The following is a 16,046-nucleotide window of genomic DNA, read 5'->3' as shown; positions in this document are numbered from 1 at the left end:
CAGGCTGTCAGGGGCTGAGAGGCACCACAGGTACCCAGGGTAGCTCAGTTTGGGCTCAGAGCAGCACAGCAGGGACCAGCAGCAAAGTCCTTGTTCCTCCTCTCTTCCACAGGGGCAATTCTTGGAGCTTCCCTCCCAGCCTGGTGCTCCATGGAGTGGGTTGGGCTGAGGGATTTTGGCAAACAGCAGTGAGCTTCCAGAGCAAGGAGAGAAAGGCAGCAGGTGGGAGGTGAGTAACAGAGCATGGCTTTGGCTGGTGGCAGTGGAGCCAGTGTCACTGCTGGGTGGTGGCAGCCAGTGCCAGAGCCTCTGCTTTTGTCCTTCTGTTCTGGTGGCACTGAGACCCATTTGCAGTGCCAGTGATTTGCTTTGGTCTGTTTAAAAGATGGCTGAAGACCCAGGAACACCCAATTCCAGTGACTTTTGAAAACTGTAGGTATCTTTAGCCTGCTGAAAAAAAGTTCATTCTTTCAAAATTCAGAGCTGTTGTCTTCACACAGAACAAAAAGCATAAAAGCATAAAAAGTCCAACCCCATATTCCTCATCTTATCCTGTGGGAGCTATTGCAAGACCCCACACATTATTCCCATGGCTGCTTGTATCTGACAATCTCTTTTGCAATGTTACAAATCTCCTCTTTTTACCAGTGACCTGCTTTTATTCAGAAATAGTTGGGCTGCAGCAGCCTGGCCTATTTGAGATAACAAAGACTGTGCTTTTTAAAGCTGAACTGTTTGAATGCTTTTTAAGCCCTTCTTTTTAAAAGAGAAATCTGATATTCTCCAACACCTTGGGTTGTACATTTGCTATAACAAACCACATGCTGCTGATGTGCTGGGGTTTTTGACTTTTTTAATAAAATGTTTTCTAAATAAATGGCAAAATTCCCCATGGACACAAGTGTATCAGCAGTAGTGCTAAACATCTGGTTTGTCTCTGTGGACTGCACCACGTGGAACCCAGAATATCTGGTTCAGTGCTGTGCCTGTCTCCCAGTTCTATTCAAAACATCAGCTTTTCTTGGAGAACATTTGGTAAAAGCTCCCTTCATTGCTTTAAGCCAATTCCCGTGAGGATATTACTGCTTCAGTTCAATATGAAATTATTCAGATTAGAGAAAAACAAAGTTGTCAACATTTGTGTACGGAACAAAATACTGCATTGCAATTATAAGTGTGGGACAAGGCAAATTCCAACAGCAGGGAATACTTTGTCATTCAATTTTTCCCCCCAGCGTTTCCAGCTTTAACAGGGTATTCTCTGGTCTGGAAGACTGATTTCTTTTAGAAGAAACATCATTAATGTTGCAGAATTCAGTCACCAGTTCTGTCTTACCTAAGCAGGCCAATGCTTATCATGGAAGTACAAACCACGGCCGACACAAGATTTTGATTTTTGTCCCCATTTCAACAGCTGTGTGCCAATATGACACGGTAAAAAAGGGTGGGAGAACAGCCTTTGTTAAGGAGTTATTTAGGGAAAAAAAATCAAACCGAACAACTGCATTTATCTAATGTTTGCAAGTTTTATAGGAAAGGTGTCTGCTGTAAATTATAAACCAAACAGCCAGAGTTCTCTGCAGCAACAGGATCTTTCAAAATCTTCTGAGGCTCCCTGAATTACAAATTGTCTGCAGTTGCATTGTCTTCTGATTCAATTGCACAGATTAATGTAATTCATTCCTCTTATGTGCATCAGTTTTACTGCATTATATGTATGTCATGGGCATGGTTTGTGGTTGAAAAGGGAATTGTACTGCCACAGGATGAGAGTGAAAAAGCACAATTAAGAGACAAGTCATGAACATTCTTTATTATGGCCTAACAGCCATGCTAATAGTCTCCCTTCACGTTTATGTGTTAAAGGCACTTTAAGAGGCAGTGTCCCACAAAATAAAATTAATTTTGAGATGAGGATGCTGTTATAACATACACAGCCTGTAGATGCCGTGAAATGGGTGTCTGCCATACACCTCAACTGAGAGACACAAACACAGCCTTGACTGGGGGAAAGCAGCAAAAACCAGGGCTTTTAGTGCTGGGCTAACTTTTTGTACCCAGAGGAACAATATTTTTCCATCTAAGAGCTTCTGACCTTTGTTTGCAGTAGGGATATGATTAATATATAAATGGTGACAAGAGGTTTCCACCCAGATTATACATGTGCAGAAATCCATACATGAAGCTGGAACATCTGTCTCCTGGAAATGTGGCCTAGGAACGGGAGAGAACCTGTGTAGAAATGAATCTCACACCTGCACTGCAGAAAGGCACCTTCTACCTGTCCTTCCACCCATCTGTTCCTCAGCCCAGGAGTCCTTCTTTTGCTGTTTTCAGTGCCTGTGGAAACAGAAAAACTAAAGAAAGATTAATGACTTTGAGTGAAATTTCCTTCCAGGGAACTAAGTGCAAATTGCAGTGGTTGTTAATATTAGTATCTCAAGTATAATCAGGGAAAATTAGGAGCAGACATTTATTCTGCATCCTCCAATCTGTGTTTGGGCTAGAAAACAAGAACTCTCTTTCTCTTTTTGGTACTGATTATCATTTTCTTGATTTTGTTGTTTAAAGAAACTACTGGAGAAAGGAAATCCATCTGAGGAAAGAGAAAAGCCCCCTTGTCACCTGGGATGTGGAGAATGAAAGGTGAGTGCAGGGTGAGCAATGGGCAGAGGGAGCTCCCCTGCCCGAGATGGAGCCTCTTCAGGCTGGGATGTGGTGTGGGCTTTGCTGTCTCAGCTCTGGGGCTGGGAGCTCCCCTTGTGGGCAGAGCTTCTGGATGTTCAGTGCCAAACTGGCCAGCCTGTTCCATTTCTGCCTTAGTGTGGGAATTCCCTGTGCTTGAACTGTGCCTTTTGCCATTGATTCTAAAAGTGGGAGAAACTCAGTACAGTTTTGCAGTTATCCATTTCCCCATTCAAAGTGGTTTTGGGCAGCGGGGTTCAGTGCTTTCATTCAAGCAGCAGTTTTATGTTACACATGGAAAACAAAATGGTGGAAGTACAATTTCCTGCAGGATTCTGCTGAACTTTGAGCATGAATGAGAGGACAGATTGTGGTCATGTTATTGTTGCCAAATGTTGCCTTGCTCTGCACCATGAGATGCTCTTTAATGCCAGCAAAAGCTTCGTGCTCTGGCCCAGCACTGATTGGCAGGCTCTGTCTGAAAGTCAGATGGAGAAAACCTGTGTACATATCCTTCCATGAAATAATTAGCTGCCTTGTAATCAATAATATATTCCCTGTTGTTGTCTGCAGAACAGGGATATATTTTAAGTAGCTTTAGCTTTTATTTTGCTAAATTTGATACTTCCATCTTTCATACACCATTGTTATTGACTGAGCAAGATCAGCAGTGCAGATATTTAGCAAGCTTCCCTTCCAACAGTGTTTTATTTTTGTTTAGGAGTTTGTAGTTTGTAACCAGTCAGTCTGTAATTCTGATGAGCTGCATCAAAGGCTCCCAATGCCAGATCCTGTCTTTCTGACATTTTTGGAACTCCAGAAATAACAGTGAGGAGTTAAAAATGCCATCCAACAAGACATGGGACCAGGCAGCTACCTAGAGAGACTGCAGGAAGTAATAGTCTTTATTAAACTTGAGAAAACCTGGCAGCTGACTGTGCTTTGCCCAGTGCAAGTAATTATGTGTATCAGTGTGACAGAACAGCTCTGACAGGCCACTCAGACGGGTCAAACAGCCTCGTTGCACACAAATCTGACTCTGTTACATTGAGGGGCTCAGCTGATTTATTAGTGCAGTGCTGCCTTACACTTGGTTTATTCTCTGGACATGTTTCCAGAGGGTTTAGTTTCACAGTCTCCTGGACATCGCATTTTGTTGACTGGCCATCATCTAAACTTGGCCAGGAGCAATCAGATGAGCTTTGTGCCCTAGCTCCATGAGCTGCATCTGTTCTCAGTGACTGACAGTGCAGAAATCCTTCCCCAGAACCCCTCCTTGAGGCACGCTGTATCCTCACTTGCCCTGCACATCATCACTTAGCTGGCTCTGCACATCAGTCACCTGCCTTGTGTGCACTGTTCCAGCAGTGCTGGGGAACAGGAGATGTGGGCTGGGTGAAGGAGGTGGCATCACCAAAGCAGGAAAGGAAGGCTGAGTCTCAGGGAGCGTTTGACACCCTCTGACAGCACAGCCCAGGGCAGCTGCCCTGCTCTTCCTGTGAGAGTCAGGGCATTGGGATCCCAGCAGGTCCCATTTTCTGGCAGTGTTCGTGCCACTGCAGAGTTCCTGAAGGGGCATCAGCTGAAACTGCAGCAATTCAATCCCATTTTCTGTGTGTACAGCACGAGAATCCACCAAAGGAAAAGGAACTGGGTTACAGGAGAGCAGACAAGGCCATGGCTCTGTGTGAGCACTGCCCAGCAGCAATGAAAACATCCCCAAATTCTCAGCACTGTTTCCAGCCCAAATCCAGAACCCAGCCCCATAGCAGCTGCTGGGGAGGACTGGGGAGCTGCCCCAGCCCAAAGCAGCACACTGAGGTGTTTGCACTGTCTCCTTCTGCTTTCAGTAATGGATTTTTATGTGAGAGTGTGAGAGCTGAAAGCAACCTGCTGTGCTGGCTACAGACATTTGGAAATCTCTTCTTGAAACCTGTGCTCTGAGCTGTGTGCTGTTGTGTGTCCAAATGGATTTAGTGTATCATACTGCTCCTAGAAAAACAAAAGGGCAAAGAAGATGGGATTGCTAAGGGAGACATTAGATTTCATTTCACACTGGTAATAGTTTAGAGATGTGTGCTGGGCAAAATGGGATTCAATTCTGTGGTGCTTTTCTTTTTTATTGCTGCTAAGTGATTTCAGTATCCAGTCTAAAGTGATATTGAGAGTGTTCCATGGAACAGGGATGGAATCAGGGAGCACTGGAAGCTCAGAGGAGGCCACAAATCTGCACTTGGCTGGAGGGAGGCTTTGGGAGTCATCCCAGCTGAGCTCAGCAGGTGTTATTTACCTGGAGGCTGTGGTGAGCACCTGGCAGGGTCAGGTACTGCTGGCTGTCAGGGGGAGCGCCGTGCCCAGGCTGCATTTTGGACATCGGTCTATGCCATGTGCTTGTGGCTCTGGCCATGAACTTCCCACTCTCAGGAGCTTTCATGGCTAAAAGTTATTGCCCAGCTGGTGCTGCCTGACAGACCTGTCATAGGTGGGAAATGCTTTAAGCCCTGTGACCTTTCCATTCCTGGCTGTTGGGAGGCAATGAGGATTGCTGCACAAACAAGGAGCCTTACCTGCAGTCCACAGGGGATGGTCACAGATACTGTGCTGGGCAGGGGGGCACTTCTCTGAATGTGCATCCTGCTGCTGCTGACCCCACAGCCACAGAAGGTGAGTGTTGGCCTTTGGCTCTACACATCCTGTGTTGTCACTTCAGAGTCATTTCTCAGTTTCTTGAGTTTGAACTCAGATGTTCATCATGTGCTTTGTGTAACAGTGTGGGATCCTAAATCAGATGGTGGCAGGAGGAGCCTGAGGGGGCACAGGTGGAACTGTTGAGGATCTGTGTTTTGGCTTCTGCAGGTTTTGGGCAAAGAACTGAGGAAGTGTGAAATGAGGGCAACACATAAAAATACATCAGACAAAGGCAGTGGCTCAGTAGGCGCACACATTAGCGAGGGTTTCACAAATCTGTTTTTGTTTTCTGTGTAACAGGGTTACAATAGAAAAAACAAGTTTCTGTTCTGCAAGAAGAGGCTCAGGAGCTGCACTTTATTGTCCTCGCTATGCTTTTGGAATCCCTTTATATTTCTAGGCATCATCTCATTTTCTCTAACAAAACAAAACAAAACACTGAGTTGCTGATAAAGTGCTGTGAAATTTAAAAAAACAAAACCAAAACAACCAACCTTTGAGAGGATTTTAAATTCGCGTCATGCAGTTAAACAGCCTTGGCTTTTTTTCTGGAACCAAATGGCTCCTAACCTATGTCAGCATAGAACAGTCTGTACAGTTTCTGTGGAGCAGTTTGAGGGCAAACCTCTGGGTTTGCATCATATTTTTATGCAGCTAAGTTCCAAGCCAGCAGGGCCGTGCTTGGGTTTGAATGGCGCTGTTTTGTTTCTCCATGTGCGAGCAGATAATTTGCTTTGTGCCGAGACACTTTGCCTGTGTAATCATGGATTGGCCTCTAGAACATCCAGGGACCTTATTTGTGAAGATGCAGAATGCATTTGAGGAATGTGTGTTCCTGCTATTATTATTTTGAATTTTCTCTTGGCAAGTGAATTTTCTGCTGCAGAGAATAATGATAATTTCTTTAGTTTAAGAAATCACAATGGCGATTTACATGTGTTTCACCCTTACATGAAGATTTTCACGATTTACCATAACTGGATTAGATTCCATTTGTGTGCAGAACTGACTGGAAAATAAACTGGCATCCTGATTTGCATTCATTCTGCCCCAGTGGTTCCCCTGTCAGATTGGCTCAGTGTGGAAGATTTGGCCAAGAGCAGGGTTTGTGCATTACCTGTTACTGCAGGCTAAAGCTCCAAGTATGTGTTGGCCCAAGCCCCTGACATGTACAAGGAATGACATTCTGTTCCCAGGGAAGCAGAAGGCTGGAATTGCAATGCACTTAGTGCTCAGTGTAGAGAGGGCTGGGGAAGGTTTGTGCACAGGCAGGAGCTCTCATTGATAAGTGTGAAAAGAGCTGCTGTGCCGGGTGGTCACAGCCAGTGACTTCCAGGCAGCTTCCTGCTCCCATTCCTCCCTCCAGGGCAGAGGGGTCGGGTTTGGGGATGTGGTACCAGTCAGCAACAGGGCAGCTCTTAGCAGCATGTGGGTATGCTGACATCTCCTATTCCAGCTGGAGGCGTGTGATTTCAGGGGTAAATGTTAATTTATCTGTATTCTGACACTGTTTCCTCCTCACAGGTTTTGTTTATGGGTGTAGCTAACTGTGGACAATTGTAACAGTGAAAGTCAAGAAACATATGCTGCTGCTTGCTTATAAAATATGCACTAATACTGAAATGTTCTATGCTAAGAAAAGGTTCTTTCTGTACTTACTTTCCATCCTTATTTTTCCTTTGTCATGCAAAATTTCTCTTCTCAGGCCTAATGCTTTGCTCCCATTCTGGGGTGCCTTTTATTCTTTGCTGACTCCTGGGCAGAACCCAGTCCTGTTCACTACAGGCCGTGGATTTTCCTCATGTGCTGAGTTAAGTATTTGTTTCACCAGCCCCTGTTCACTCTGGTGCCAGACAAATTTTCAGTAGAGAAGTTTAAGTCACCCTTTACTCTGCTGTTCACTGTGGCCATCCCCAAGCTGTTGCAGTCACACCCCATGTCCTGATGCACAGGCCAACACTAAAATCTCACCAACAGATTGGTGTTGATATTATTGCAAATTTGTAATTGTGATTGTTCCTCTTTCCATCTGATAGAGAGAAGAAGGGGCTCAGAAGTGGATTTAGTTCAAAATATTTCAGCTTGAGCTAGGCAGATTTGTTAAAACCAGAATTAATAAAATTGGATATAAGGCTGTGCTGACACAAATAGGTTTGAAACCTTTACTACAGCAGTTGCCTCACTTTGCACATTGTGCTTCTTCATGTGCACATTCCCAGCCCTGAAGCTTGGCCTCCCTGCACAGAAGCAGAACTTTGAGCCATATCCTGATGTCCCAGTCCTGATCCTCTCCTGGTGCAGTCTGCTCGTTGGCAGTGAGCTGTGTAACTGCTGAGATCCTGCATGGGTGGGACTGGGCAGTGAATCCCTGGGAAATCAGGGTGGGAGAGGGAATGAACAGTCAGCTCTACCTGTGCCATGCTGCAGGTCCAGCCCCACACTCCTTTCCAAGGCCTCACACCAGGTCACAGCTGTGGCCTGTGTCCTGCTGCTGATGTGCAGCAGTAGCTCGATGGGTGCTGTTGTCACATTGCTCCAGCAATGTGCCTGTAGTGAACTCACTCATGGATTTGGGCTAAAGCTGCTTCTGTCAGTGCTCTGAGACACAGGACACACCTCGGGGCTGGTTCCAAATGACAGTTTGTCTCCATCTCTGCAGAGCCTTCACAGGCATTAGGGACACAGAGGTGCTCACTGAACTCCAGAGGTTGCCCAGGTTCTCACCTGTTCAGGTCCATCTGTCTTGTGTTCAGTACAAGGGGTTGAAAAATACTTAAATTGGTCATTCAGAGAGATCTTCCATCGAGAGGCACAACACATCTCAGCTGGCTTTAGAATTCAGCTTGTTGTGTTTCATCTCCTGGAAGCTGCCAGTGAACTGTTGTTTGCATTCAGCCCTGAGCAGCTGCACATCTCCTCACCACGGTGTTTAATTGTCTTGTGTCTAGGAGCTCTTGGGCCTCTCCATGCAGGTACAAAATGCTATTAATTGTGTAGGGAGTGCACAGGCACTGTGTGATACCATCAACACTAAAATGAACATGTCTCAGGGGCTGAACAGATTGGTAAAAACTGAAAAAACCAACCAAAACCCAAACTGATAAATATTATGGTAGTGGTGTTTTGATATGACCTGATGGCCAAGTGGCTACTTTCAGGGATCCCAAAGGTCTCAGTTGCTAATTGACAGTGACATCTTAGTGCTAATAAAATAATGATAATGCCAATGGAAAATGAAGTGATGGGGACACACAGAACCAGGCACATGCAAAAGGACACCAGGAAGGGCTTCTTTAAGTAGTAGGACACTTCAGTGAGTGGAAAAAATGCCTCTCATTGTTCTCATTTCTGCTCTTTGGTTTTGATTTTGTGTGGTTTTTAAATATATGATAATTCTTTTATCCCTTTTGTGTTTTATTTAATCTCACAGTATCATTGTTGCAGCTGCTTTAAACAGAGAACATTGCTGTGACCTGTTTCAGAGAGAAAGTGATTTAAATTTTCCAAGCCTTTCCCATTATAACTTTTCCTGTTAAATGCCCGACACACAGAGATAACCTGTACCCACTTCACTCTGCTATCAGGGCTCTTTGGTTGCTGCTGCTTTTATGCAGTAAGCTGTGCATGAGCAAAATTGTATTTAGCCACGCTGATCCTCCTAATATTTCCAGCACAGCAGAATATTGCAATGAAATAAAACTAAAAAATGGCAAATTTCACTAGCCTGTGCCTTTACTTGAGGGTAACTACCACATTATAACCTTGCTGGCTCTGTGCCACTGCCAGGAGGTAACAAATGGACCAAATAAAAGCTGTTGCAAAGGTGTGCTCATGGTCTGGAAGTCTGGTGTAGTTTTCTCTAGATACAACAGTTTGATATTTTTGTACTTATATTTCTGTCACATGTACAAAATCAATTCTGCAGACTGGAAATGACTTGCTGCCTTTGGTTCATCACATAGGGGCACATTTTAATCCTCCAGGAAGGTTAATAGCTCCATGCACTCATTGTTTAAGTAATTCCTTAAATCCTCAGTGCTTACATGAGACACTTTAGTGGCTTGTATTTTCTTTTATTGAAATAGATTGCAGGAAATACCTTAGAGCTACTTCATTGGGTTCCATTGTAAAATGCTGTGTGCCTCAGAAAGAAATACCCATCTGTAATACCTGCTCTCAAAGGGAGACCTCAGCTCTGTGCCTGAAAAGCTGGGAAGTCTCTCTCACTTCTGAGAGATGCCAATAGGTGCTCCCGTGCTGCTGCTGCAGGCAGTGAAAAAAAGTTCCCTTCCTCAGGGGTCAGTGTAATGCCAGGGTTAGAGTGAAGTGAGTTAAGGAAATGTTGATTCATTGCTATTTTCACCTCAGGTTGGGATAACGCTACTCACAGCTGGGTAAAACAAAAATCCCTTTCCCTCCAGGAATTAGAATTTCCTTCTTATTATTTTGAGTATGCAGAGATGGAAGTGCAGAGTGACAGAGCCGAGATCCAAGTGGGACTCCAAGGAGTGTGGAAGCTGTTTGTGCAAAGCTGTGCTGTTTGGAATGGCCCTGGGGGTTCATCAGGAGTGGAATTGCTTTCCCTGGTGGGGTTGGGTTTGATGCCTTTTGCTACAGCATTTGATGATGATGATGATACTGGGTGATGTGCCTCAGTGAAAATGTATTGATTTTCTGAAAAGTCCATTTTTTAAGATGTTCTTACACTGTGTTTTTACGTACATTTGCTTGTAACTTAATTGCTCTATCTACAAGCTGCTGCACATCCTGCTGATGTAGCTTAAAGAGCCACATAAAGCTGTGAAAAAGGTTCAAGAGATCTTTCTGGAGTAAAGAAGGAATTAAGGTTCTTCAAAAGTTAAATTCCTCGGGATTCATGTCAGCTTGTTGCCTATACACTGTTGACACCTCATCTAAAGTATCCCAGACTGTGGCACTGCCCAGTACCTCCCCTTGCACAGAGTTTATCTCAGTCCCATTATTGCTTTCACTTTTGAAAATGGGCTTTATATTACACTGCTTAAAAAAATGGAAGAGTGTAATAAAAATCTGGGGTGGAACAGCAGTGGCTTCCTCTGCTGGAGAAAGAGCTGTGGAACCTGGTATTGGACAAACCTCAGCAACAGGAGCAGGTAGATCAGTTTTTAAAAGGCAGGCAATGAACACTCCATATCACTAAATCTGGTCTTAATTATTTGCTGTAAGGCTTTATTTCAATTCTCAGGAAATAATATCTCACAGGATAATAAACAAGGCGTGTGCACATTGGTGCTCAACTCATCCTTGAGGATTAGGATTTAATCCACATGAAGTTATTTTGTTTATTTGTATTTTTAATCTGCCCTGGGTACTGCCGTTGGTACTCAGGTTTGTTTATTTTCTTTGTGGGTTTGTTTGTTTCTTTTCTAGTGCCTTCAATACACCCACTTGATGCATTGCTGAAGCCCTGCACAGTTCATCAGCCCAGCACAGCTTCAGAGGAGCTGGGATCAGCTTGCTGAGGCAGCTGGCAGAGGAAGAGAGGACTTGTGGCTGGCAGCAGCACAGAGTCACCTTGGCTCAAGGTGGGCATGACCCCACATTTGTCACTGATGTTTGTGCCCTGTGCTCTGCTGCTCCAGGAGACCCAGCAGGGCTGGATGTTGGAGCTTTTGTTGTAGGTGTCACTGTGTGTTTGGGGTCTCTGGGGAAGTGCAGGGCTTTATGCAGTGATCCCTGGAGATGTGCTGGCTCCAGGCAGGAGAAGGATTTCCCCCAGGAGGCTGTGCCCAGGTGCTCTGAGCACCCACTGCTCACTCATGGCCATGAGAGCAAAGGGAGGCCCTGGGACAAATGGGACAAATGTCCCTTTGCTGTCCCTTGGCAGGGCCCAGGCACCAGGCAGGGCACACACTCAGCGCTCAGGTGATGGGGAGGGTGGAAGTGGCTCTGCAGGAATTTTGTGGGCAGCAGGCAATGCTCAATCCCAAAGCAGCAAGGGCTCAGAGCAGGGGCAGGAGTGAAACACCAGGTGCAGCAGCAGGAGTGGCTCTGGCTGGCAACACAGAACGAGAAATCCCCCGTGAGCTTTGGGTCAGTGCTGTGCATCCCTGTCAGGCTGTGACACTCGGGCACACTGCACAGGTCAGGGCCATAGGGGGGTTTTTAGGCTTTTTTTCCTTAACCTTGCTGTTCAAGGCAAACTGTAGTGAAATGGGAAAACATTTTGATTGCTGTAATCAGACCTGCCACACTTCAATGTTCTGAAGTGGTTTTCATCTCCTGATTTCCAGCTACCAGTAGCATTTATGACCCACTTTTCTTCCTCTTGAAATCACAGCCTCTGAAACAGAGCACCCACTGCAGGAGGCTGTCAGCAGCTCTGCAGCTCTGAACTCCTCTTTCTCAGCACCTCAACAATATTTTCCTATCCCTGGATTCCAGGGATCTTTCCTGATTATACTGAAATTTCAAGGGTAACATTAAAAAAGCCCTAGAAACTATTGGTATGATTCCCTCCTTAGTTTAATGGGCTCTCACTACTAATTGCCTTTGAAAAAACCTAGCCTAAACTATTAATTTTTTAATAGCCTCATTTATTTCATCAACAAATGTAATTAAACTGACCACAAAAGAACCAAAAAATATGAGTACAAAAGTTGTTGAATTTTTGACAGATATGAATGTGCTAATTAGCTTTCATTCAGTACACATCTCTACTGATTTTTATTAAAAGTAAAGAATTAGAAAAGTACCACTTGTCAAAGAATAAATAATAAAGCTTTCAGTATATTGAGACAATATGGTAAATCTTACTGCTATGCTTTTTAAAAAAAATATATTGCTGAAATTCTAATGAGATTCTGCACTGTTGAATCTCCCTCTAGTTTTGAGGACAAGGCAGCTGATACTCCTTCCTAGAGCAATTGAAATGGTTTCTTTTTTGTTGTATGGTCTTGCACTACTGTTTCTTTTCAAGTTCTGCTTTCCTGGGCCTCCTTTCTCCCTGTTCCTTATTGGAGTGCTGAGGCTCATTGGAGTCAAACCCATTAACTTTGCCATGGTTTTCAATCAAGGCCTTTGCAAAATGTCCAGTCCCACAATGGCTTTAATGGAAAATATAGATTGCTTCATATTTGATTTAGACCTCACCCCTGTGCTTGTTTGCTTTTTTCCCCCTCAGGTTATCAAGCTTTGCATGATTCTTCTCAGTCTTTTCTTAGCATAAGCATGGGAGCTGAACAATTGCTCTGCCTCTAATTATTTCTGCCCTGCACTGAAAGTCATTAATGTTATTCCTGGTGACTGCAGCTGAAAATGAAAACATTCCGTGGAAAAATCGAGGGTCTGCTGGAGTTAAGGAAAAACTCCTTTTGAGTGAACATTTTCTCCTACCCATCTGAGCATGCAGGTCCAAATGTAATTAATAATTAGATCCTGGTTTGTCTCCAGCCCATCTTTACTGGAAATGCCAATAGCCTTTAATGGAAATAGTACCAGCAGTTAAAGCATGGAGGTGCATCACATGTGGCAAGGGACAGTCTGGTTGGGAGGGGCAGGATGGGCTTTTCCTGCACCAGAGGTGATTGCTGTGTGTGTCCCTTACAGGTGCCTCACTGCAGGGAGGAAGGAAGGAAGGACACCCAGGATGAAGAGGCAGGAGGTGCTTGTGCAGGTGGGATTGTTCCCAAAGAGATTTGGCTGTTCCTGAGGCTGCAGCTGAAGGAAGCTCTGCCTTTCTCCAGCCCCCAGAGAGCATCTGGAGGAGTGGAGGTAATGGGCTCGAGGTTTCTGCACAGGCTTGTGCAGAATGGGACAAACACACGAGGCTGCATCCCTGGCCTTTGTGAGAGCATGGGAGCAGTGACATTTGTGTCCAGCTCTGCTCCCACAGCCTCACTTCCCAGCAGCCCTGCTCAGGAATGGGCAGGGCTGGTGATGGGACTGATCCAGGGGTGTGTTCCACGTGCTGTGAGATTTGGGAATGCAGTTTTTGTGTGCCATTTATGGAAGTGTAGTTTTTACTCACTAAAAATGTGCCTCCCAGCTCCAGCAGCTCCAATGCACAGTTACACTTCTCAGCCTGCCTGCATCCAGACACGGAGCTGGCACTCTGTACAGGTGCAGAGGAAAGGGGAGAGGAAATATTGTCTGCCATAAGAGAATTGCAGAGGAAAAAAAGAGAAAAATAATCTAATGTGGCTCAGGGGTCCCTCATGTTTTACAGAAAGCTTCCATAGGCTCTCTTTGTCATTCTTTTGCTTCACTTTGGCCTCCTGTGTTTGCCAGTCACCTTTTAAATTTTGGCCTGAGTGCCCCCTCAGTGCAAAATGGATAATGCCATGCTCAGAAGGATGGGAACTGGAGACAGTCTCAGCAGGAAAGGCCTCCATCCATCACTTCCCAGTTTGTGCTGGATGGGGATTTTTATTATATTTCTCTGTTTGCTCATACCATATTTCAGAGACCTAGCCAGCTCAGCTTCTTGGGTTTTCAGCAATATGGGCTGTTGGTTTTGTTGGGTTTTTTCATATCCCTAGTGAATAATCTACTGTCACCAATGCACTCAGAGTGTAGAGAAACCTTGAGAGAAAAGAGCAGATTTGTTTATTGAAGAACATCCCCACGTTACTTCTGGTGGCAGGGAAAGTGTAAAGGCAGAAAATTATTCAAACCCCATGTGTCCTTCTGACTGCAAAATGAATTTGTAGGAATATAGGGCACAGTAAGCCACAGACTCACTAGACGCTTCTTTTCCTTATTTTGTTCTTTTTTTTTTTTTCTGGTTTATTTATTTATTTCCATTTAACCCTGTTCCCAAGGCACCAGTCTCCCCAGCTTCTCCAAAGTGAGCACGGGCAGCATATGGATGTCACAACTTTGTCTTAATAGCCAGCTGCTCTTTGTGTGCCAGTGGGGAATGGCTGCAGGGCTGCTGGAGTACCCTGGGTGAACCTGCTGCTTACACAGAAATGTTTCTGAGCAATGGTGCTCAGTGGCCAGTGAATTTGGGCAGCTGCTGATCCTTGGCACAGGCTGTTGAGAAGGTGGGATGGCAGAGAGAAAGCAGAGGGAATTAATGGAAGTATGGAAACTCTTCACAGGGGAGGAAAGCGAGTTCACTCCCTCTTCTCTGCCTCTAATGATGGAGGATTGGGGTCACAGAAGCTCCATGTGGTTTTAAGGTCCCTGAGAATGACAGGAGCAGAGGAATTGGGTGACTGGAACAGAGTGTGGGTGCAGCTCTTTGGTCACTGCCCTCGGTGAATGAAATTCTTTGCTTTCTGCATTCCAACCTGGCAAAGCCTTTTCCCTTCAGCTGGATGGTTTCACCTCTGTGCCAGGCAGCAGCCCCAGTGTGAGGCACAGTGAGGCACAGAAATTGGGGCAAATCACTGCAAACCCTCCTGAAAGCACTGCATTAAACAGGCACCAGCTCTAAAAGGGACAATTAGAAAGGCACCTCTTTTAGAAATGCTGTGGTAGTGAGCACAGCAACATGATTTCTTCAGGTTCCAGTGCAAAACGGGTGGCTACAAAGCATCTGCATGGGTTCCTGGAGACACAGTACAAGGGGGATGATAATAACAACCTTTTGCTGTCACCAAGAGTCTGCTCAAAGATTCCAGCAGCATTTTGCACAGTGTGATAAAAAATGTGTGGAATCCTCAGCATCAGTGGAGGTTCAAAGTGAAAGAGAATCAAGCAGAGTAAGGTACCCGTATAGAAAAGAATGATATTAAGGAAGCCAAGATAACTGAAAAAATAACAGCACAACTGTTTCTAGAGTCTGCTTCTGCTAGCAAAGGCAAGCTTTAGCACCCAGTGTCTCCATTCAGTCTGAAAAGAGTGGCATAACCAAAATAGGAAAAGTGTGGGTTTACAATGGTCATTTGAAACCTGAAGCCAAGGCACTTGAGCTGTGTCCTCTCCATGAAAAGAGAGGCTTCCTGTCTCTGCCAGCATCCCGTGCTGAAGGATGCCTGGCTGCCTGTGGCTCAGGGAGCAGCAGGACATGGGCTGGCTGTGGGAAGGCAGGAAGGGATTTCCTGGGAAGACTCCCCTTTAGGGAGCCTGGGATCCTGCAGCAGCTGGGCCTGGCCAGACTGGGTTTGTGGGACACTCCCATCCCTAAGGGACAAAAGGCTCAGGACCAAAGCCCTCCCAAAGCTGCTCGGTCCAAAGTGCAGTGGTGGATGAAGTCTGCCTTTGGCCTGAAATATCCACAGATCTCCAAAGTCAAACCCCAAAGGTTTTGTGTCCAACTCTTGCACCTCCAGAGGAACTATAGAGACTTCTTCCCATGGAAGTCTGTCTGTACCTGAGGCTGAAACCAGCTGAGACAAAAGTATTTCTTCTGGAGGGGTGCTTTTTGGTTTTTTACCATTTACAGCCACACATTTGCCTGCAAAAGCAGAGGTCAGAGCATTGTGCTCATTAGAAATATTTTTAAAATATTTATCTCATATTCAAAGTCCAGGATAATAATTGCAGAAAAGGAAGGTTAGGAAAGATGAGAAAAAAAAAAATCAATACATTTGTTTTCAGATTTGTTTCTATGGTCCACATCTCTTACATAGACCAAAGTTTTAAATCAAGCAAAGGAAACCTTAGCACAGTTCACCTCTGAGCACAGGGCAGAGGAGGAGAGGTGGCTCCAGAGGTGCCTGTGCTACTGCAGCAGCCAGCAAGAG

At 45.1% G+C, this 16,046-nt stretch overlaps 1 protein-coding gene across 3 annotated transcripts in view; it reads left to right on the top strand.

Annotated features, from left to right (window-relative positions):
* The window catches only part of LOC110484350 (uncharacterized), a 182,360-nt gene that overhangs the window by 136,148 nt on the left and 30,166 nt on the right, over window positions 1-16,046 (top strand). For all 3 annotated transcript variants that reach the window (XR_014954942.1, XM_085578332.1, XM_085578333.1), the window contains 4 exons: window positions 113-229; window positions 2,572-2,646; window positions 10,783-10,937; window positions 12,961-13,125. Coding sequence is in view for 2 of the 3 variants with exons in the window: in XM_085578332.1 (XP_085434458.1) it covers window positions 113-229; window positions 2,572-2,646; window positions 10,783-10,804 (214 nt within the window). In the remaining variant the exon portion in view is untranslated. The remainder of the gene's footprint in view (window positions 1-112; window positions 230-2,571; window positions 2,647-10,782; window positions 10,938-12,960; window positions 13,126-16,046) is intronic.

The sequence above is a fragment of the Lonchura striata genome, chromosome 4 (genome assembly GCF_050655825.1).
Source record: "Lonchura striata isolate lonStrDom1 chromosome 4, ASM5065582v1, whole genome shotgun sequence".
Lineage (NCBI taxonomy): Eukaryota > Metazoa > Chordata > Aves > Passeriformes > Estrildidae > Lonchura > Lonchura striata.
This window is presented reverse-complemented; position numbering and strand designations above follow the sequence as displayed.